Genomic DNA, 23,783 nt, shown 5'->3' on the forward strand with positions numbered 1-23,783 from the left:
GAGGACGACCCACCCGCAGTCGAGGAGCCCGAGGATGGCTTCTTCGCTGACCCTGGAGTCGAGGAAGGAAGAGAGGACTTACCTGAAGCAGGCTTGGTCGAGGCAGCAGGCTTGGAGGAAGTCGAGGGTCGAGGCGAGGTCGGGGGACCGGAGGCCGAGGTCGAGGCCGGGGCCGAAGCCGAGGCCGACGTCGAGGCTTTCCCCGCCGCGGGGTCCGCAGAGAAGAGCTCCGCCATCCGGGCAAGGCGTCGGCAGAGAGCTCTAGACTGAAAAGTTGAGCACCTATCACAGGAGTCTGTAGGATGCTCAGGACCCAAACACACCAAGCACCACCGGTGAGGATCGGTAATTGAGAGCAACCGATCGCACCGGGTGCACTTTTTAAAGCCCGTCAAGGGACGGGACATGGACACAAAACCCGGCCGGGAACGAACGAGGAGCCCCCGGAGCCCCCGGAGCCGAACCAAAATACTTTTTTTTTTTTCGACGAAAACTAAAAGAAAAGAAAGAAAGAAAAGCAAATCAAGCACAGCGACCGTGAAATAACGCACAGCCACGGTGTCAGAAGGCTAAATTCGAAGAGCACAATTTCCACAGGGCTTCTGGCTCCGCGGAAAAAACTGAACTGAGGACCACGAGGTGGGGATGCGCCCTCTAGTGGGCAAGAAGGCATGCACATGCGTGGTGCAGTGTAGCAAACTTGAAACTTCAATCAAGTATGCTTGAAAAGCTGTCCGCGCTGGGGCTCCGTAGATGACGTCACCCACATGTGAGAATATCATGCCTGCTTGTCCTGGGATAACAAATGTATATATATCTAAACCCTTCTCCCCCCTCCCTTTCCATACTATTTTCTTAATTGAATCAATCTTTTTTTTTTTCATATTTTCTTTTTACCTTTTTCTTCATTTATACAATCCCTCCCCTTTCCCCTCCATTCATAAGTTATGTTAAGAAAATGGTGTTTAGTCATTACAAAACAATGTCAATGGCTCCCATATTTTATTAAACCTTTTATAATTTCCATTTTGTATTGATATTGAACATTCCATTTTGTATAGATGACAAAGTGAATTCCACCAAAAATTAAAGTTAAGTCTGCTGTGATCTTTCCAATTGTTAGTAATATGTTGCATGGCAACTCCTGTCATAATCAATAAAAGTTTGTTATTACTTGCCGATATCTGACTCTTTTTTCTCATAGACATGCCAAATATCACAGTATCATAAGTTAATGCTACAGGATTTTCTAATAAAGAATTTATTTGATCCCAGATCGAATTCCAAAAGGCTAATATATAGGGACAAAAAAATAAAAGATGATCCAAAGTCCCTACATCAAGCTTACAATGCCAGCATCTATTAGACAATGAACTATTTAATTTTTGTAATCTAACAGGGGTCCAAAATGCTCTATGCAAGAGAAAAAACCAAGTTTGTCTCATAGATGCTGACAGTGTACATCTTATTCTCCAAGACCAAATTTGTGGCCATTGAGATGCTGAAATTTGATGCTTAATCTCAATGCTCCAAATATCCCTAAGACTATTTTTAGGTTTTTTATTAACCAATTCACTAATAACTTTATACCACTGCGCGGCCTGGTGACCCAGAAAATCTGCCTGGAAGCATAAAAATTACATGCTATATTGAGAATTTATATTTTTCCATTCAGGGAACCCTGCCTGAATGGCCTGCTTCAATTGCAACCATTTATAAAATTGTGATTTATTCAGTCCAAATTTATTTTGCAATTGTGTAAACTCAAGCATATTTCCATTTGAAATAATATCATTTAAAGTTTGTATTCCTGCATTTAACCATTTTGACTTGATCATTGTAAAGTAGCTTGCAAGACTAAAAGGTGTGGGCACCCCTGCTGTAGAGGTTCTACTTTTTCATGGTTTGCATAGACTAGGTAGTGGGCTTCGATGACAATTCCAGTAGTTAGGATACAAGGACAGTAACAGGTGGATGTCTATGATCTTTGTCCCAGAAATGCCAAAGAAAGACAATTTAATCACGTTTCTTTTTTTTTTTTTTTTAATCTTTATTCCTTTTTATTTCTTTCAACAAGTGTACAGTATTATTACAATTAATTTACATAACACACTTGGCATTCTTAAACAATATTATTATACATGTTTTTATTCCCCCCCCCCCACCTCTCACCCTTTTCCATATCAATAAAATATTCCTTCCAAATTTATATATAATTATACATCCCTTTTTGATAATACAATTAATCTGACATGAAATCTGTCCCTCCCCCCATCCTTCTTCCTCAAACACTTAATCATGTTTCTGTCATAATTAGATTGCAAGCTCTTCTGAGCAGGGACCATCTTTTGCATATATAGCTCTGCGTGCACCTGGTAGCACTACATAAATAATTAATTGTTGTTTTTGATGACTGGATGGACCGTTCAGGTCTTTATCTGCTGTCATTTACTATGCTACTATGTTAAAACATTGGTACAGAGGGACATTTTTGATGACTTCTAAACCTGAAGTTAGCTGTCACCCAGAAGATGCCCAAAATCTAACAGCGTTAATCAAAAAATGCCTAAAATGTTTTGGGAAATCGATGTCTACAGTTGGCATCACTGTTCACAGAAAAATGTTGCCATGTATAAAAAATACCCCATGAAAAAACCATCGGCTTTATTACTGGATATGGAAAACATCAGCAATGTCAATACGATATCACGGTGGTGAAACGGCATTCTTGCTTTATGATCAGCATGTACATATATATATATAGCGCTGTGGAGAAATGTTTCTTTGTGGGACTTAATTTACTATGATGATATTTAAGCTGCTGCAGTGACATAAGTCATGTTGGGGCCCATAAATCATGGTAAAATAATTTCAGCTAAAAGATGGAGTTTGAGCCTCAAGGCCACAATCCGATGCTCTGTCTGGCATTAACAGCCACCCCAGCTTAAGCTTCATCCCCCACAAAGCTCAAACCCCCATATCTCCTAAAGGATCCTAAACCCCAAAAAGGCCTATTATATTAAGCATTGGTGGTCCAGGGGCTCTTTGGGTAGAAGTGATAGCCAGTAGCTCCTGCTCAGTCTAGCACTGTCTTCAAAATGGCAGCCCTAGCTATGGTCATGCATGATTACTACTAGGGGTTATGTTTCAAACATTGGGGGAGGGGAGGGAGTGCGACTTGAGCCATTGGCAGAGTGGGGGCTTAAGGAAGAGGCCCAGGAGCTTCGGGTCATAGCTTTGTGGCCTGATACTCCCAAGCCTCTAAAATAATGCTCACAAGCAGTGTTATTCTTTTAGCATAGGATTTAGCAACCTGTGGGACTGAGATATCACAGGTTTCTGAGAGTAAAATCGATACACTAAAAGACCACCTTTTACCACACCTTGACAATTTCCCTCCTTTCAGAGTTTCTTAACCAAGGACTGATCTAATTCATTGAAATAACTTCATTATTATTTTATATTATATTCTTTTAAACTTTGTTAACCGGCTCGAGTCTGTTCTGGAATGATCCGGTATATAAGATGGAAATTAGATTAGATTAGAAAAAGAAATTATGTCCTTACCTTGATAATATCTTTTCCAGTAGATAGGTGAGACATTCTAGACAAGTGGGTTGTATCCCAATGGCCACTCTGGATTTTTTTCTGTATTTCACTAGGAGCTATAGCATCACCTGTAGTTAGTACCCAAGCACCGAGAGCTCCCACATCAATGTGAAGTAGAGACATGAAAGGGAAAATTCCATAAAACAACTGTTCTGCTCAAAGTGTAAACTCAAATTGAAACAGCAAACAAAAGTATAAATGGAGCTCAGGAAACAGACCCCTGTATGCATCGGAAACGTATGTACAGAATTATTCCCAGCCCAAAGGGCTGACTAGCAATCAAGAATCAACTTGGAGAAGTATAAACAGAACGAGACAGTAAGCAGGTACAGGATAGACAGGGTGGAAGTTTAGAATGTCTCACCTATCTACTGGAAAATATATTATCAAGGTAAGGACATAATATATTTTTCCAGTGAAATAGGTAAGACATTCTAGACAAGTGGGACGTGCAAAAGCAGCCCCCAAAAATGAGGGCGGGTTGACTGCGCCGACCCTCAAGATTGAGGACACAAAGGCAGAGTCCTGTCTTACCGCCACATCCACTCTAGAATTTGGCAAACATGTGCAGAGTGGACTGGGTAGCCACTCTACAAATCTCCACAGAGTTGATTGCCTTGGCCCATGATGAGGCCATGCTACTGGAAAATGTATCTTAACAGAAACAGGAAACTGTTTACCGCATAAAATAGAGGTTCCCAACATGCGATACGCATACCCCAGAAGGTACATGCACCATTCTCAGGGGTATAAGGCATGGTGATGTAAGTCTCCTACCCTCCTTCTGTCGTCACATTTTACCACCATCAGCTTCTCTTCCCAGCCCTCTTGTACTTACAGGGGCAGCTCACTGTGTTTTTAACTGTCCCACACTGCTGCTGCTAGCATTATTTTATTGATTTCCATCAGGCAGCCTCGGGGTCTTTGCTAGGCCAGCTGCCTCCAAGGAAAGAGGAAATTGCATCATTGGAGGCAGATCGGCCTAGCTAAAACCTTGAGGCTGCCTGATGGAATTGCTCTCCAAACCTGGCACTTTAATATCCCCCCCAAAACCCCCAATCACCCCCGGGCCTACAAGGTACCTGGTGGTCCAGCAGGGGCCTTCATGGCAGGACCATGGTATTCTCACTCCTGCCTCCTCATGGCTGGCTTCTAAAATAGCTGCTGTGACCTCTTACAGCTGCTCATAGCATTTCCTCGGTAGGCCCAGGAGGATGGGGGCATCGTGGGGTTGGGAGGGAGATTAAATGGTCAGGGCCCAGAGAGGGGAGAAAACCTTGGTTATGGGTTAGGGGAGGGGTAGTTGTTATATATTTATAATGAATTTTGTTTCTTAACTATGAGTCAATTTTCATAGCACTTTTTTATTCTTAGGCACTGCACACTGCAAATAAAATCAATATAAAAAGCTTATTCTTCCGGCTTCCTGATGTAGCGTAGTGAAACACAGTCTGTGTTGGAGCCGTGAACTGACCTTTTCAGATAAGTGGTCTACTGTTAAACAACTTTTGTAGAGCTATAACATTTGCCACTCCAGTAGAAGCAAGAATCCTTGCTCCATACAATGTGTTGTGATTAAAATTCAAGCACCTTTCCAGCGACATTGTACCGCTGCTGTGGCGCCTTGCTGAAGAGCTTATTGTAGGGTCATGAAATAGTTAACTGTTGTTTAAAATATTGCTCTGGCCTACATAGCTAAAAACAGTGTATAATCTATTGACTGCATCTGCCTGAAATGTATGTCCTTGCCCTACCACATTGTAAGCTGAATAGATAAGAGTTTGAGCCATGATGTGCCCTGCCCTTCTGTACATGTAGCCTTTAGACCTGTAAGATTTAGATAAGCAGAGAAATGAGCTAGTTTCCTATAGGACTATAAGTTGTATCCCTGAGCCTATCATAAGTGCTGGCTTAGGACCAATAATAATTGTAGAAAGTTATAGAAGTAACAAATGAAAATTGTAGTTTTTGCATATATTAGTTTGCGAAAAGGGCATAAAAGTCCGTGTATTTCCTGTTTCTGACACTCTAGTAGGCAGGCTATTAACTGCACTAGAGTCCCGGCATGCTGTGAATAAAAACTCTTGTACTTTCTTCACGCCTCTGACTTTGTGTATCCAAGTGACCTTTCATTTGGCGCCCGAACAGGGACTTGAAGGTCTCTTGACCACTGGTTACTCGATTGGTCACTTGTTTCTGGTCCTACAGCTGACTAGTCTGCTTAGCCGGCATCCCTTCTTTTGGGTTTGGCAGACCTCAGGAAGTTTGACCACTTCAACTGACTTATCCAGTCTCAGCTTAAAGTACAAGAATCTGTATCAGTTTAATTCTGTCTTGGAGTGGCCACTATCTGGTAAGTAGGAATTGATCTTTCCTATCCTGTCTCTATTCTCCTGCCTAGTAAGCCACTTGATCAGTCGCTGAAGTCGTTGGGAGGGATTATAGGAACTGTTATTTTCTGATTGGGTAACTAAACTGAAGTCTGTTGTGTTTTGTGTGTTTGAGAGTGTCTGAGACGTCCTTGAGGACGAAGCGAGTGCGGACCTGTTAGTACTGCGTTTCCCTAGCCCGGAGACGGGCGGGGCCAGGAATACAGGGAAGTGTTTTTGTCCTCCATTGCACAATGGGGGGATGTCAGTCTACCTATGGGGACCCCCTTGATACAATGTTAGTTAATTTTAAAAAGGGATTTGGCTCTGATTATGGGACTAGACTTAAAAAATCAACCCTTATTCGTCTGTGCCAGTTAGAATGGCCGACTTTTGGTGTGGGCTGGCCCCCCTCTGGCTCCCTGGAAGAGGACATAACCCGTCAGGTTTTTATTATAGTAACTCACCCTAAGACTGGCCATCCTGATCAATTCCCCTATATAGATAGTTGGTTAGACTTAGTCCGTAGCAAGCCTTCTTGGCTTTTCCCTTCTGTACCCAAGAAACTCCAGTCCCAAGTTCTCACCCTCAGGAAGACTGTCAATGAGAATTATCGTCCTACTCATGTTTTTGAGTCTGACCTTTCAACTGACATACTTGAAATACCTACTGCTCCTCCTTCTTACTCGGTAACACCACAGCCCATACCCAATCCCAGTTCTGTCTCTCTTGCTCAGCCTTCTGTTTCCCAGCCTGTACAACTCCCTGCTCAATTTCCAGCTTCCCCTTCCCGAGCCCTGGCTGATAGCCCAGCTCATGACATTCTGTCCTCCCCAGTCCTTTATCCACCTCTGGACTCTCTTTCTCTTTCCGATGATTCTCCTATCAGCCATCGCTTGAGACCTGATCCTCCTCAAATAGTTCCCATGAGAAGACAAATGAAACAGGGGACTCTGGAGGCTACAAATTTGGCCATGCCCCTTCGTCAGGTTCCTGTTGCCAATCCACCGGATGCCGCCGGGCATCCTAGACCACCCACTATTAGCCTTGTATATCAGCCCTTCACCACCACTGATTTATACAATTGGAAATCCCATTGTCCTCCTTACTCAGAGCGGCCACAGGCAACTATTGATCTAATTACATCCATCATTCGCACACACCGCCCCACGTGGTCAGATTGCCAGGAACTACTTCTCTGTCTCCTAAATACCGAAGAACGTAAACGGGTTCTGCAAGAATCCCTTACAAAGGCCCAGGCGGATGCAGATGCAGCCGACCCCAACTGGATCAATAACCATTTCCCTTCTCAGGACCCTAATTGGGACCCCAATGATGCCACTCATAATACTTTCCTTATGCGGTACCGCCAGTATATCCTTGAGGGTCTCCGGTTGGCTTCTCGGAAACCCACCAACATTTCTAAAGTATCTGAGGTCCTCCAAAAGTCTAATGAATCCCCAGCCGCATTCTATGAACGTCTCTGTGACGCTTACCGTACCTTTACTCCCTTTGACCCAGAAAAACCTGAAAACCTCCGTATGGTTAATACCTCGTTTGTGAGCCAGACACAACCTGATATCCGTAGGAAACTCCAGAAGCAGGATGGGTTCGCAGGCATGAACACTGTCCAGCTCCTTGAGATTGCCCAGCGCGTTTTCATGAACCGGGACAGCGCTAACCGGCAAGAAGCTGATAAGCTTCTCCGGCGCAAAGCGGACCTCCTTGCTGTAGCCCTTCAAAATACTTTCCCAAGTAACCGGCCCCCTACCCGAAACTCTGAGTCCCGCTCTTCCAAGCGCCCCCCCCCTATTTTTCTGGCCCTTCAAAACCTACGGGGTCCCAGCTTGATAGGACAGGACCCCCTAGGAATTTGGAACGGGATCAGTGTGCCTATTGCAAGGAGAGGGGTCACTGGAAGAACGAATGTCCAAGCAAGCCCCGTACCTGTCAGGCTAAAACTAAGGACCAACCTACTATTGGTTTGGCATCCTTTCAGTCTGACTCTGAAACTGATTACTGAGACAGACCGGCTCGCAGTGAGTACCAGGGACTTTCCGGATTGTTCCCAACTTACTCGCTCGGTTCCCACGAGCCCTTGGTCAATGTCCGTATAGGGGACCATTCTATCTCTATGCTGGTCGACACCGGCGCCAAACACTCAGTTCTGACCCGCCCTCTCAGTAAGCGTTCTTCCAAATCTATCTCCATTATGGGTGCAACTGGCTCTTCTGATTCTGTCCCTATCCTTGAACCAGTTTCGGTTCGCATTGGTGGTCATTCCATACCACATTCTTTTGTGTACATGCCTTCTTGTCCTGTCCCCTTGCTTGGTCGGGACCTTCTCCAGCGCTTGGGAGCCACTATTCGTCTGTCCTCTCATGGTCTGACTATGGACCTTCCTTCTGCAAACCTCACACCCATTCCTGACCGCTCCGCTGCCCCCTCACCAAGCTTCCTCTGTTCCCTATTGTCAGAACCCATGGCAAGCAAACCCCCACTCTCTGTACCTGATTTTCTTGAGGGCCTTGATTCAACTGTTTGGGCTGAGTCTGGGTCCCCCGGACTAGCACGTAACATCCCACCCTTTGTTGTTACCCTCAAGGCTTCTGCCAGTCCGGTCTCTATCAAGCAGTACCGCATATCCCAGTCTGCTCTCCAGGGAATACACGTCCATTTGTCTCGTTTGCTAGATTGTGGGTTTTTGGTTCCTTGCAAATCACCTTGGAATACCCCCCTCCTTCCAGTTTTGAAACCCGGTGATCCCCCTGATTACCGCCCCGTCCAGGACCTCCGTGCTGTCAACCGTCTTGTAGAGGATATCCATCCTACTGTCCCTAATCCTTATACCCTGTTGGGATTGGTTCCCCCTGGAGCTACCTACTTCACTGTTTTGGATCTCAAGGATGCATTCTTTTGTTGTCGGTTAGCCCCTACCAGTCAGCCAATTTTTGCATTCCAATGGGAAAACCCTTCCACTGGACAAACCTCCCAAGTAACCTGGACCCGTCTACCCCAGGGCTTTAAAAATAGCCCCACTCTATTCAGCACCGCCCTTGCTTCAGACCTTGCTAATTTCTCCCCTTCATCTGATTCCCAAGTCCTGCAGTACGTAGATGATCTTCTTCTCTGCTCTCTATCTATCTCTGCTTGTCAGGAGGACACTCGCTCTCTCCTTCAGTTTCTCCTCCATTGCGGATACCGTGTGTCTCTCCGGAAGGCTCAGTTGTGCCTTCCTCGTGTCACCTACCTTGGGTTTCATATTTCCCAGGGTACCAGGTCCCTTCCCCACACCCGTGTCCAGGCTGTCTGTAGTCTCCCTGTTCCTGATACTCGCAAAGCCCTGCGCGCCTTCCTCGGTATTGCCGGATACTGTCGCATCTGGATCCCTGATTTCAGTACTATTGCTCGTCCTCTGTATGATTCCACCAAGGGCGCTGACTCAGCCCCTTTTGTCTGGACCCAACTTCAGGAGCGGTCTTTTCGCTGCCTCCAAAAACTTCTGACTCAGGCTCCTGCCCTTGGCCTTCCTGACCCCTCCAAACCTTTCCAGCTCTATGTTCATGAAAAATCTGGTATCGCAGCCGGTGTCCTTACTCAATTCCTTGGTTCTTGGCGTAGGCCCATTGCCTATCTCTCTCGACAATTGGATCCTGTTGTTGCTGGGTGGCCTCCCTGCCTTCGGGCAATTGCCGCCGTATCAGATCTCTTACAGCACGCTAATAAACTCACTTTTGGCCAACATATTGACCTCTTTGTCCCACATTGTGTGACCTCTCTTCTAGAACATAAAGGCTCCCTGTGGCTCACGAATGAGCGCCTCCTTAAATACCAAGCCCTTCTTTGTGAAAACCCACAGGTCTCTCTTGTTGTTTCTTCACTCCTTGACCCCTCCACTCTCCTCCCTATCTCCTCCCAGCCGGTCGTGCACAACTGCCTTGACACCGTTGACTTAGTTTATTCTTCCCGTCCTGATCTCACTGATATCCCCCTCCGGGATCCTGATCTCACTCTTTTCACAGATGGCAGTTCGTCTGTCACCCCTTCTGGTACTCGTATTGCTGGTTATGCAGTAGTCTCTGCCACTTCCCCTTTACTCATGGGCCCTCTGCCCTCTGGCACTTCCGCCCAAGAAGCTGAGCTGTATGCCCTCACTTCTGCCCTTCGCCACTCTGCCTCTCAGTCTTGCAACATCTACACTGACTCCAAATATGCTTTCCTTACCTTGCATGCCCATGGGGCCATCTGGAAACATCGAGGTTTCATTACAGCCTCCGGCCGCCTGATCCATCATGCTCCCCTCATTCTTGACCTCCTTGAGGCTGTTAAATTGCCCTCCCGTGTCGCGGTTATGCACTGTCGTGCCCACCGTCGTGTCACTGATCTCATCTCACGTGGCAATGCCCTTGCCGACCGCACAGCCCGAGCTGCCAGCCTCTGCCCCCCTCCTTCGGCTCCTCTGTACACCATCATTCCTTTTCTGGACTCCCTTACACCCCAATACACTTCTCAGGAACAGACTTGGGCCCGCACTCTTTCGGGCCAGTCTGTCCTGAAAGGGGGGTGGATACAAATATGCGCCAATTCAAGTGCCAATCCAGACCCACACACTGATACTTCAAACACGAGCACAGTGGGTACCCTCATATTCATTCCTCAACATCTGGCCCTCACGATTGTCAAAAGATGCCATGATTTGGCACACTCTGGAGAACCCGCTATGAAAATGACTCTCAAGAGACATTTCTTTATCAATCACCTTGATCAGCTAGTCCGGAATACGGTCCGACAGTGTGTTGTCTGTTCTAGAATAAATTCCCCAATCAGACGACTGCCACCTCCTGGACACCAACCCATTGGAACATATCCGATGCAGGTTCTGTCTGTAGACTTCACCCACATGCCCACTTCCCGTTCCTTCAGTCACCTTCTAGTCTTCACAGACACTCTGACTAGATGGGTTGAAGCCTTCCCTACTCGCACTGAACGCGCCAGAGAAGTAACCCAGCACCTCCTAAACGACATAATTCCGCGCTTTGGTCTTTCTGTTTCTATAGGCAGTGACAACGGCCCTGCTTTCATTGCTGATGTTGTCCAACAAACTGCTCAGGCTCTCCAAATTGAATGGAAGTTACATGCTGCTTACCATCCTGAGAGCTCTGGTCAGGTCGAAAGAATGAACAGAACTCTTAAGACCCTTCTCACGAAACGAATTGAAGAAACCAATCTGTCCTGGCCTGTCCTGCTGCCCTCTGTCCTATTTCAGATTAGATGTACCCCATCTAAACCCACTAAATTGTCCCCATTTGAGCTCATGTTCGGCCGGCCACCACCCATTGTGAACCCAGATCCTGGTTCCTTTGCTACTCTGGGATCAGATATCCTCCAGAGTTAGGTCCAATCTTTAGCTAAGGCCCTTCAAGAGCTCCACAAATGGGTCCTGGAAAGGGCCCCACTACCGATAGCTACACAAGTCCATGGATACATCCCTGGGGATACGGTATGGCTAAAAACTTGGAAGTCAGACCCCCTAAAACCTAGGTGGACAGGCCCTTTCACTATCCTCATTTCTTCCCCTACAGCTGTCAAGGTGTCCGGACACGAAACCTGGTTTCATTACAGCAGAGTCAAGCCTGCTGCTGTATGGCAAGCTACCCCAGGCAAGACAGACCTCCAGCTGAAAATTTCTAAAACCTCAAAATTGCTTTGAACATTTACCACTGTATTTGACAGGTGTTCTGAATATAACCTTTTCATAAGTGTTTGAGTTTTACTGACTGTTTGTGGTTAACCACTGCCCCAATTGAACCTTCTTCTATGTGCATTGAGAGTCACTCTGTGACAAATGGGTTTTCTGTGTATACATTGCCGAATGCTCCTATGTGTTATATCCGACTGCTGTTTTCTTCTTACTGTCTTATGCTTCTTCCTTTTGTATTTGTTTCCTGTTGTGCCAGAAGCTCAGGCACAACCCCTTAAGTCCTGTAAACCATGTCTTTCTGAGGTCCGTAATGGAAATCAGGTAGAAATGGCCCTCCTGTATAGAAACTACCATACGATTGAAATGGAATTGAACCTCCTTACTGTGGATAACAAACAAACTTTACACAGGTTCCAAATGCAATTGTCTAGATACTTTTGAATTATTGAGAATTTTTACTCTTGAGAATAGGAGGGGAAGACCTCAGAAGCCTGCACCATCAAGAATATCAATTCTCTAATGATCGTTCAGCAGGACAGGTTTTTAATCATAGGTCTCATACGCCCCTCCACACCGGTTAACAGCTTAATACTCCGATTATATATTTAAATCCTTTGCTCATTTAGACCGGTGAAAGAATGAAATGCACTTATCTGTGGTTAGGAATAAGAGCCCGACGGGACCCGTTTCGCCACACTCTAGGCTTCGTCGGGGGACTTTTTTTGAGAGCTGTGAAACAACACAGAACAAAAAGACAAGCGCTGTAACATTCCATATAAACAATTGTCTTCATTTTTATACGAAATAGTACTCACTGTGTTCAGTTTAGACAAACACTTCAAAAAATGGCGCCGGTGGCGCTAAGACGCCACACCGGCGTATTTCTAAGCAAAGCGTGATGACGTCACTCTGCACGTCCACAAAGTTAAAGCACATTAGAAAGTTCAAGCACATCTAGAGGACTTCAAAAGAAAGAGTGCCAGCCAATATTGCTATTCAAACCCGGGTTTGAATAGCAATATTGGCTGGCACTCTTTCTTTTGAAGTCCTCTAGATGTGCTTGAACTTTCTAATGTGCTTTAACTTTGTGGACGTGCAGAGTGACGTCATCACGCTTTGCTTAGAAATACGCCGGTGTGGCGTCTTAGCGCCACCGGCGCCATTTTTTGAAGTGTTTGTCTAAACTGAACACAGTGAGTACTATTTCGTATAAAAATGAAGACAATTGTTTATATGGAATGTTACAGCGCTTGTCTTTTTGTTCTGTGTTGTTTCACAGCTCTCAAAAAAAGTCCCCCGACGAAGCCTAGAGTGTGGCGAAACGGGTCCCGTCGGGCTCTTATTCCTAACCACAGATAAGTGCATTTCATTCTTTCACCGGTCTAAATGAGCAAAGGATTTAAATATATAATCGGAGTATTAAGCTGTTAACCGGTGTGGAGGGGCGTATGAGACCTATGATTAAAAACCTGTCCTGCTGAACGATCATTAGAGAATTGATATTCTTGATGGTGCAGGCTTCTGAGGTCTTCCCCTCCTATTCTCAAGAGTAAAAATTCTCAATAATTCAAAAGTATCTAGACAATTGCATTTGGAACCTGTGTAAAGTTTGTTTGTTATCCTCCTGTATAGAACCCAATTCCGTTGTCATATTGCTCCCTTATCTGATGTCTGTTCCTATGAGGGAGTCAATTATCGTAAGTGCCGAACCACTGATGGAGTCATATGTTACCAACCCACTAGTATTAAAGATGAAAAATGGGTAGAAGTCCGCATTAATGGGGCTGATGGTCCGCTTGTTAACCAAACTCCCATAGTGGATCCCAGGAAGCCAGTAACTGTGTATTTTGATGCATGTGGGGTTGCTGATAGGGCTGCAGGTCTGGAGAACTCTAAGTATTCTGTTACTTGTGGGTCCCTCAGTTGGCAGAGATATTACTCCACATGTGATAAATACATGTGCCCTTTTATAATCTCTCCACTGTACAGGCAGAGAAAGTATGGTGCCTTTGCCTGTCAATATGACCATCAGATTAAGTGGGCTACTTACCCCCTAACCCACGGAAAAGGCCAGCCGCCCCCAGCTTCTGCTACTCTACGTTTAGGCCCTATGCCTAGCCCAACCTGCCCGATAGGGGCCTGCAACCCAGTTTCCTTCACTATCATGAAACCCCAAAATTGGAATCAGAAATTAGAGTATGTGAAATGGCGTATTGGGTTTAGAATTTCAGGCAAAGGGTCTGACCCAGGTGCAGACCTATACATCCATGTAGTGACCCGACCCCGAGCATCAGTACATCACTCCATTGTATTTCCACAGTTTTATGAAAACATGAAAGTAGACATTGAAATTCCAGCAGTTACTCGAAACTTGTTTATACAGTTTGCTGAGGCTATTGGACAAACCCTTAATATTAGCAATTGTTTTGTTTGTGGTGGCACTAATATGGGTGAGCAATGGCCATGGGAGGCAAAGCAGTTAGACATGTTAAGCTTATCTACACAGAACCTTACTTTTGCTTCCACTCCTCGGCCTCCTCGATGGACTTTGCGGACCTCCATTATTGCCTCTCACTGCCTGCAGCGGATTGATGGTCCCTTCAATGTTCAAGTTGGACACCTCAAATGTACCTCGCTCTGGTCCTTCAATGCCACAACAGCTACCTGGACTCCCTGGCCTGCTAACCTCACCTCCACTCTGCCAGGTAGTCCCCTCCAGAATCTACTCAAGGGTATCTCCTATGATCACTGGCCAGCCCCTGATGGTCGATACTGGCTCTGCGGCTTATTTGCATACTCCTGGTTGCCAGCAAATTGGACTGGAACTTGTGTACTCGGCATGATCCGCCCCAGCTTCTTCCTGTTACCGCTGGCTGATGGTGAACACCTGGGAGCCCCTGTATTCAACACCAGGGGTCGCCAAAAGCGGTCTACTTCCACCAATTCCCTTAAAATAGGTGAATGGGGTAATGACTGGCCTGCAGAACGGATCATTGCTGTTTACGGACCTGCCACATGGGCCGAAGATGGCACCTGGGGCTATCGGACCCCAATCTACATGCTGAACCGCATTATTCGTCTACAAGCTGTACTTGAACTGATAACCAATGAGACTTCCAGAGCTTTGAGTACCATTGGCAGAGCGAATGCTAAAATGCGCACTGCTATTTATCAGAATCGTCTAGCTTTGGACTATTTACTAGCTGCTGAAGGGGGTGTCTGTGGTAAATTCAACCTTTCCAACTGTTGCCTTGAACTTGATGATGATGGTAAAGTGATTGAGGAAGTTGTGGATCGTATCACCAAACTGGCTCATGTTCCTGTTCAAACCTGGCATGGCCTCAATACAGACTGGTTCTCTGGTTCCCTGGGCTCTTGGTTACCGTCTGGTATGACCCTGAAAACAATTCTGCTGATAACTGCTTTGTCCTCCCTGGTACTATGTTGTCTACCTTGTTTAGTTCCACTGGCTATGAAATTTCTTCACCACACTGTGGACTCTGCTGTCAACCGTTCCACTGCTGAATTGGCCCTTGCCCTCTCCCAGTATCGTCCCTTACCCACTGGGAACCCCGACTTTTCTGACCCCTAACTTTATTTTGTCAGGCTTGGCTCCTTAGGTACGCCAGCCTGAAAGGGGGGAATGTAGGGTCATGAAATAGTTAACTGTTGTTTAAAATATTGCTCTGGCCTACATAGCTAAAAACAGTGTATAATCTATTGACTGCATCTGCCTGAAATGTATGTCCTTGCCCTACCACATTGTAAGCTGAATAGATAAGAGTTTGAGCCATGATGTGCCCTGCCCTTCTGTACATGTAGCCTTTAGACCTGTAAGATTTAGATAAGCAGAGAAATGAGCTAGTTTCCTATAGGACTATAAGTTGTATCCCTGAGCCTATCATAAGTGCTGGCTTAGGACCAATAATAATTGTAGAAAGTTATAGAAGTAACAAATGAAAATTGTAGTTTTTGCATATATTAGTTTGCGAAAAGGGCATAAAAGTCCGTGTATTTCCTGTTTCTGACACTCTAGTAGGCAGGCTATTAACTGCACTAGAGTCCCGGCATGCTGTGAATAAAAACTCTTGTACTTTCTTCACGCCTCTGACTTTGTGTATCCAAGTGACCTTTCACTTATGAGCACATTTAAATATTTAAACCTTTAAATGTTATATGAAGATATTACTTGAGAAACTTGCCTAGTATTGATGAGAGGGTTTTTTTGTGTTTTGTTCAACAATGAATGTAGGGCAGAAAGTGAAGGAGAGAAAAACAACAAATGGATAAGAAGGCCATGGAAATACAAGAGCACAGACAGAAAGAAGTGTAACCAGAGACTGGGAAATGATGATTAGATTACCAGACAATAAAAGTAGGGAATATGATTTTATTTTCAATTTACTGATTGAAATGTGTCAGTTTTGAGAATTCATATTTGCTACCTATATTTTGCACTGTTCAAGAAGAAATTAATTTCTATTTCTCAGGTGTTATAATCCATGTAGAGTCTGGTATCTTAGGGTTTCGTTTGTATATATTAGTACTTTTAGTTTGTGGTCCTGTGTTAGCATAGGGATTATTATCTGTGTTCTCAATGTGTGACCAAGGCCAGGTGTTCAGGTAGGAATGAATGTTGAGAAGCATACAGTGTGCTTTGTGTAGTTTAATTTTGTGATTAACCATTATATGTTGTTAATAACATTATACTGTGTGTATATTTGAAAAATGAATGGAAAAAATGGTATTACTATTAATCATTATTATGGGGTGTGGTCCGGGGGGGTGGAGCTTTTAGCCCCCCCCCAAAAAAAAAAATGCATTCCGCTGCCTATGGCTCCAACCATCATTGGAGTAATATGTGCTTTTATAAAATTAAGGTCTCAATTATTCTCAATGGTGCATAAACATTCTCACACAAATTAACAGCTATGCATGTACCATTTGGGAGGAGGGGGTGTAATTCTATAATTTTAGTTAGCAAGAACACAAATGCTTTTCTAATCATTTACGTACTTGCAAGTATAAGAACACAACATGCATATACCTCGCCACTACACACTTGCATTACGCAAACTATACCTTCATGCATACTTATGAGTAGATTATGTAAAAGTAGGCACAATCTTTTGGTGCAGCTACTCTGTATTATTATATAGTATTCCTGTGCAATTTTATAATGGTCAATTTCCATATACTTTAAAAAGAAATCTTTATAAAATCACTGCTATGCAATGTACATAATGATGCTCTAGCTTAGAGAAGGCATACAAAAAATCAAGCACAGGAGAGAAAACACTAGTTTCATTAAGCGCTTTGATAAATATTTGACAGAAAGATTACCACCATTATGGAAATGGATGACCTTAGAGAAAGGAAATTATCTGCAATGTTAAGAGATGGTGGGATAATGTACTTACCATCTTATTAAGAAATAGGTCCAGGAAACATTCTAATATAATGAAAACATGTAGCACAGTATAAACTTGAAGATAAACAGGCATCTTTGGGTTATATGGAAGCTCCTTTCCAGTTACCTAAAACAAAGCACACTCATTATGAGTTTCAGTTTTCTCTGGTAAATTCTTCTGGTCCACCATTTTCCATCATGAAGATCAGCAAAATTTCACAATAAAGAATGTTAGATGCATGTTTAACAGTACACAAAAAATTCATTTAGGCCTGATTTTCTAAGTTCTGGGCCTGATCTGTATACTTTGAAGGAAAGGCAGGAGAGGGGAGATATGATAGAGACGTTTAAATACCTATGTAATGTAAATGCGCATGAGTTGAGTCTCTATAATTTGAAAGGAAACTCTGCAATGAGAGGGCATAGGATGAAGTTAAGAGGTGATGGGCTCTGGAGTAATCTAAGGAAATACTTTTTTCAGAAAGGGTGGTAGGTGCATGGAACAGCCTCCCAGAAGAGGTGGTGGAGACAGAGACAGTCTGAATTCAAAAGGGCCTGGGATTGGCACGTGGGATCTCTCGGAGAGAGAAAGAGAGAATGGTTACTGTGGATGGGCAGACTAGATGGGCTATTTGGCCTTTATCTGCCATCATGTTTCTATGATTTTTGCCAACCCAAGTCCCAAGATGGCACCTATTTGAAGCCTATTTTATAAAGGCAGCACAGATATCAATGTGCCTTTACAAAATGAAAGGGTCAAACACAGGATGCTCAAAGTCAATTTATTAGCAGAAGTCAAGGAAAGGTATAACTTTAATCTGTATCATTGGAGGAGTAAGTAGCCTAACGTTTAGTGCAGTGACTTGAAAACCAGGGGAACTGGATTCAGTTCCCACTGCAGCACCTTGTTACTAGGCAAGTTAATTAATCGTCCATTGCTCCAGTACTAATGAATACCTATACAGGCAGTCCCCGGTTTAAGAACGTTTTTAAAACTGTTTTTAAGTTGGATTTGTATGTAAGTCAGAACTAGTAGATTTTAAGATTCTTGCTGCTTACCTCTGCTCCCAACTGACAAAAGGGCCAACTGTCCCTACCAGTGTTCCCTCTAAGGTACAACATGCACAACCATACACTGTTCTTAATATGGTGTGCATCATTTTTGAATCTGCTACAGGAGAAGTGTATGCCCCTGGAAACACTGCTCAGTGAAATCAAATGTAGCTGCAACCGCGTTCTTAAGTACAAGTTGTACTTAAGTCAGGCATCTGTAATAGAGAATGACACAGTGACAAAATTCATCACCGTTCCCGTCCTCGCGGATAACCGCGGGAAATAATCCCATGTTATTTTTTAGTGTCTATTTCAGCCTCAGTCCTTATACACCAGCATTCTTCAAAGCAAAGCTTGGGGGTCAGTGGTTTTGGCCATTCATACTCTGATTCTTCCCTCTCTCCTTAAAGAATGACATGAAGATGGTTTCCCGCGGTTATCCGCGGGAACGGTGATGAATTTTGTCACCGTGTCATTCTCTAATCTGTAACTCGGGGACAGCTTGTATATAATAAGCAAACTGCTTTGGTTGTAACCACAGAAAGGTGGTATTTCAAATACCATCCCCTTTCCCTTTATCTCCCTACTGTCATTTTCTGCCCTGCCAGAAGTAAGTAACACTCTCCCTCCAATCAAGTGCTGCCCTCAGTGACTGAGTGATGCTCATTGTGATGTAGTCTCAAGCTCTGATCCAACTGCTCCCTTTCCTTGCCCTCTAGGCTTCTGGGTGCTTCTTCTTGCCACTTCACTCTCTCTGCAGGCAGACATTTCCAGAATATGCTGCTGCTCTAAACTTCTCCTCCTAGCAGACTCCCTTTTTTATACATTAATGCATATCACATCCTCAGTACTCTCCTCTTAAACCTTAGTGACTCTCTTCAAGCATTTTTCAGTCAAGATTCCCATTCTACAGTACAATAAACCATTTCTTTCTTCAGACTCTCTAGACCAGTGGTCTCCAACCTGCAGCTCAGTCCCCAAAGCCATCCATAGTGGCCTTCAAACAATTGGTTGAAATGCTCAAGTCCTGCAAATGCATGGTGTTCAATCCTGCCTGCACGGATAGGGGCTGATTCTATAAACGGCACCTAGTGGCGGCTATCTCCTAGGCACCCCTCGGCGCTACTGACAATCAACCACTAGGCCCTGTTTACAGAATTGCGCCTAACTTGACTTAGGCACCAGTAAGCACCCTAGTATTAGGCACTGGTTTATTAGGCCACGATGCCTAACACAGGTGCTACTAGCACCTAAGTCTTACCACACCTATTCCCCCCCCCCCTATATTCACCTATTTTTCAAGTAAGCATCGTTAAGGCCAAGTAGGTGCCTTGACTTAGGTGCTGAATTTAACATAGAACTTCAATTAAAGTTAATGTTTTTAAAAAATCGACTTTTAAAAAGGTGTTTTCAATTAAAATGTCAATTAAGAATTGCCATACTTGGACAGACCAAAGTTCCATCAAACCCAGTTTCCTGTTTCCAGTAGTGGCCAATTAACAAATTTGGAGGTGCGCACGGAATTCGGCTAGGCGCCACAAGGCACTGTTGATGTAGGCGCCTAGCAGTGTCTAACCTAGGCGCCATTTATAGAATTCCCTCCCCTAAAAGTTTGAAAAAAATTATTGCCTTCGGCCAGGCAAGGACAGATCAAGGTATAGGGCAGGAGTAAGACCTACTATGCCTGTGCTGTTCATACATACATATAGGCACAGGACAGGGCAAAGATCAGCACTCATATTTAGATGCACGTGAACTGTAGCAGTATTACAAAGGGTATTTAACTAGTATAAGCTTATATATGTAAGCAGGAGAGGGTGGTGTAATGGTTAGAGCCACAGCCTCGGCACCCTGATGTTGTGGGTTTAAATCCCGTGATGCTCTTTGTAAACCTGGCCAGATCACTTAATCCTCTAGTGCCCCAGGTACATTAGATAGAATGTGAGCCCACCTGGACATATAGGGAAAATGCTTTAAGTACCTGTATGTAAATTGTTTTCAGTGTTGTTCTATACTGCCTTTTGTAGTTTTACAAGTCCCAATTCCTTTCCCTTTAAATATTTTGGTGGCCCTCTGAGATTTCTTGTGGCCTTTTATATGAAAAAGATTGGAGACCAATGCTCTAGTCCCGCTGCTATTTAATATCTTCATAAATGATCTAGAAACAGGGATGAAGTGCGAGATAATAAAATTTGCGTATGACACTAAACTATTTATTTATTTATTTATTTTTTAATATTTTATTTATAAATTTTTCATTCTTACAATATTTTAATTGTACATCAAACTTCAAATAATACATGAAAAATTGTGATTACAAGAATTCATCTTATCACATAAAATATAACCCTCCCCTTTTTCCATTTCTTAAATCCATTTAATATACATTCCCCTCTCCATTCTAATATTACTATTACTAATGTGCTATGAAATCTGATCATTGGAATAACGAGTCAATGGTTCCCAAATTTTCTTAAAATTATGAATATTTTCCTGTTGTAATGCTATTGTTTTTTCCATTTTGTATATATGACAGACTGAATTCCACCAAAATGTAAAGTTTAATTTGGTATAATCCTTCCAATTTTGAGTTATTTGTTGCATGGCGATCCCTGTCAATATTAATAATAGTTTGTTATTGTTTGCTGAAATCTGATTCTGAGTTCTCATTGCTGTTCCAAATAGTATAGTATCATATGAGAGTCCTACATGATTTTCTAATAATTCATTAATTTGGGGCCAAATTAGTTTCCAAAATGCATTTACACAGGGACAAAAATAAAATTAAGTGGTCTAATGTCCCAACTTCTACTCTGCAATGCCAGCATCTATTAGATCTAGTACTATCTATCTTTTGTAAGCGCGTAGGGGTCCATAAAACTATGTAACAAAAACATCCAAGTTTGACTCATAGATGCTGACTTTGTAGATCTTAATCTCCAGGACCAAAATCGTGGCCATTGAGACTCAGAAATTGTCTGACCAATCTCAATACTCCAAATATCCCTAAGTCCAGTTTTCTTTTTTTTATTTAAAAATCCATTTAACAATTTATACCATTTTGCGGCTTGGTGATCCAAAAAAATCCGCCTGGAAACATAGAACCTGCAGGCTGTATTGGGTATTAAGATCTTTCCATTCAGGGAACCCTGCCTGAATAGCTTGCTTCAATTGCATCCATTTAAAATATTGTGTTTTATTTAATCCAAATTTATGTTGCAATTGTGAAAAACTAAGCATTGATCCTTCTGAAATAACATCATTCAATGTTCGTATACCTGCAATTATCCATTGTTTCCAGACGATTTTGTATCCGCCAATCTTGATCCTGGAGTTTACCCAAATAGATTGATTTAAAGATTTAGCAATTGGCTCTGGTGATAGATTACTAATATATCTTAATGTCTTACAAGTATCTGATAGAATTCTGTTATCCTTATATCGTCTAGGCATTTTTATACTAATTAGATGTTCTAAATGTAATGGGAACAGGAGCCGCCATTCTAGATATAGCCAATCTGGTACATTCTCCATGAGATCTGGGAGGATCCAATACATACCCTGTCTTAGAATATAGGCTTGATGGTACCTATAAAAATTTGGACAATTTAACCCTCCCTCCACAATTGCTCTTTGTAAAGATACTAAAGCAATTCTGGGTCTTTTCCCAAACCAAACAAATTTTGTAAGAATATTGTTTAACTTCTTATAAAATGACCCCTGAAAAAATATTGGTATCATACTCATTTGATAATAAACCACAGGCAATATCATCATTTTAATTGTTTGAACTCTTCCCCACCAAGAAAGATGTAAAGGATTCCATTGCTCACACATTTCTGTTGTTTTTTTTAATAAAAGTTTTTCATTTTCTTTGACTGTATCTTCAATTGTATTTTTGATAATAATTCCTAAATATTTTAACCCGTCCTCTTTCCAAATAAATGAATATGAGTCAAATAATCCTTTGTTATAGTGAACATTAATTGGAAGAATTTCCGATTTACTCCAATTAATTTTGTATCCCGAAAATTTTCCAAATTTCTCCAGAAGATTAAGTAAACTTGGAACAGTATTCCCCGGTTCTCTTAAATATAATAATATATCATCTGCATATGCAGAAAGTTTAAATTCCCAGTAAGAAAATGGGATTCCCTTTATCTCCTTAGTTTGATTAATTGCAATTAATAAGGGTTCTAAAACAACATCAAATAATAAGGGGGACAAAGGACATCCTTGTCTAACTCCCCTACGCAAGTTAAATCTATCTGATAAATTATTATTAATATATAATCTTGCACCAGGAGAGCTATACAATGTCTGAATCATTTTAATAAAACCGGGGCCTATTCCAAACCATTCCAGAGCTTGATACATATAATTCCATTCCACTCTATCAAATGCTTTTTCTGCATCTAAAGATACCATAAAAGCTGGATCATTCATTTTTTTCGCTAAATTTAAAGAGTGAAATGCTAATCTAGTATTATTTGATGAGTGTCTTTTAGCAATAAATCCTGTTTGGTGTACATCAATAATAAAAGGAAGAGCTTTTGCCAATCTTATTACTAATACTTTAGCAATCAACTTACCATCTACATTTAATAAAGAGATAGGCCTGTAGTTTGAAACCAAGGTAGGATCCCTGTTTGGTTTTGGTAAGACAATAATTATCGAATCAGCCATAGTACCTGATATATTCCCATTATTTATTTGGTATTGATACAAATTTAATAAGTATGGTAAGATAATATTTTGAAATGTTTTGTAAAATTCAACAGTATAACCATCACCACCCGGAGCGGATCCAACTCTAAGAGACTTCAATGCTGATTCTATTTCTTTTAAAGATATAGGATCTTCTAAACTTCATTTTATATGATCCGGAACATTTGGTCCAATAAATGAATTTAAGAAATTTAACCCATCTTGTTCTTTATTTTCATAAGATTCAGAAGAATATAAATCTTTATAAAAATCAAGAAACTGTATTAAAATATCCTTAGTGTTAGTGTGTGTATTGCCTTGTGTATCTTTAATTGCAATAATCTTAGATTTCCTTTTTTTGCTTTAAGAAAATTTGCTAATAATCTTCCAGCTTTGTTTGAATTACCATAGTACTGAACTTGCTTATAGAAGATATCTTTCCTCACAAATTGAGAAGAAATCTCATTATATTTCGCTTTTACTTTTAATAAATTTTGTAGTGTATTATGTTCCCATTTTTCAATTAATTTATTTTCTAATATTTTAATTTGTTTTTCCAAATCAACATATTGTTTTTTAAGTTGTTTTTTAATAAATGCTGAATATGAAATAATATTTCTTCTTATTGTTGCTTTAAACACGTCCCACAAAATCTCAGCATTAATATTATCCGAATTATTAATTTGAAAAAATTCATTCATCTTTATTTTAAGATCTTCCATAAAGTTCGAATCCGCAAGTAAAGCATTATCAAATCTCCAAATTGGATTAAAATGTACTATATCAATATTCTGAAAGTCAATCCACACTCCAGCATGGTCAGAAATTACAATGGGATCAATAACTGCATTTAACACACGCTGCGCTATATTATTAGACACAAATATATAATCAATTAGTGAGAAAGATTTGTGGACCTGAGAACAAAAAGAGA

General features: G+C 42.2%; 1 protein-coding gene across 1 annotated transcript in view; it reads right to left on the minus strand.

The window, feature by feature from the left end:
- The window catches only part of LOC117354106 (alkylglycerol monooxygenase-like), a 163,565-nt gene that overhangs the window by 52,869 nt on the left and 86,913 nt on the right, over positions 1-23,783 (minus strand). Inside the window, exon 10 of the mRNA XM_033930994.1 lies at positions 17,100-17,216. Within this exon, the coding sequence (XP_033786885.1) occupies positions 17,100-17,216 (117 nt within the window). The remainder of the gene's footprint in view (positions 1-17,099; positions 17,217-23,783) is intronic.

The sequence above is a fragment of the Geotrypetes seraphini genome, chromosome 2 (assembly GCF_902459505.1).
Source record: "Geotrypetes seraphini chromosome 2, aGeoSer1.1, whole genome shotgun sequence".
In the NCBI taxonomy this organism is placed as follows: domain Eukaryota; kingdom Metazoa; phylum Chordata; class Amphibia; order Gymnophiona; family Dermophiidae; genus Geotrypetes; species Geotrypetes seraphini.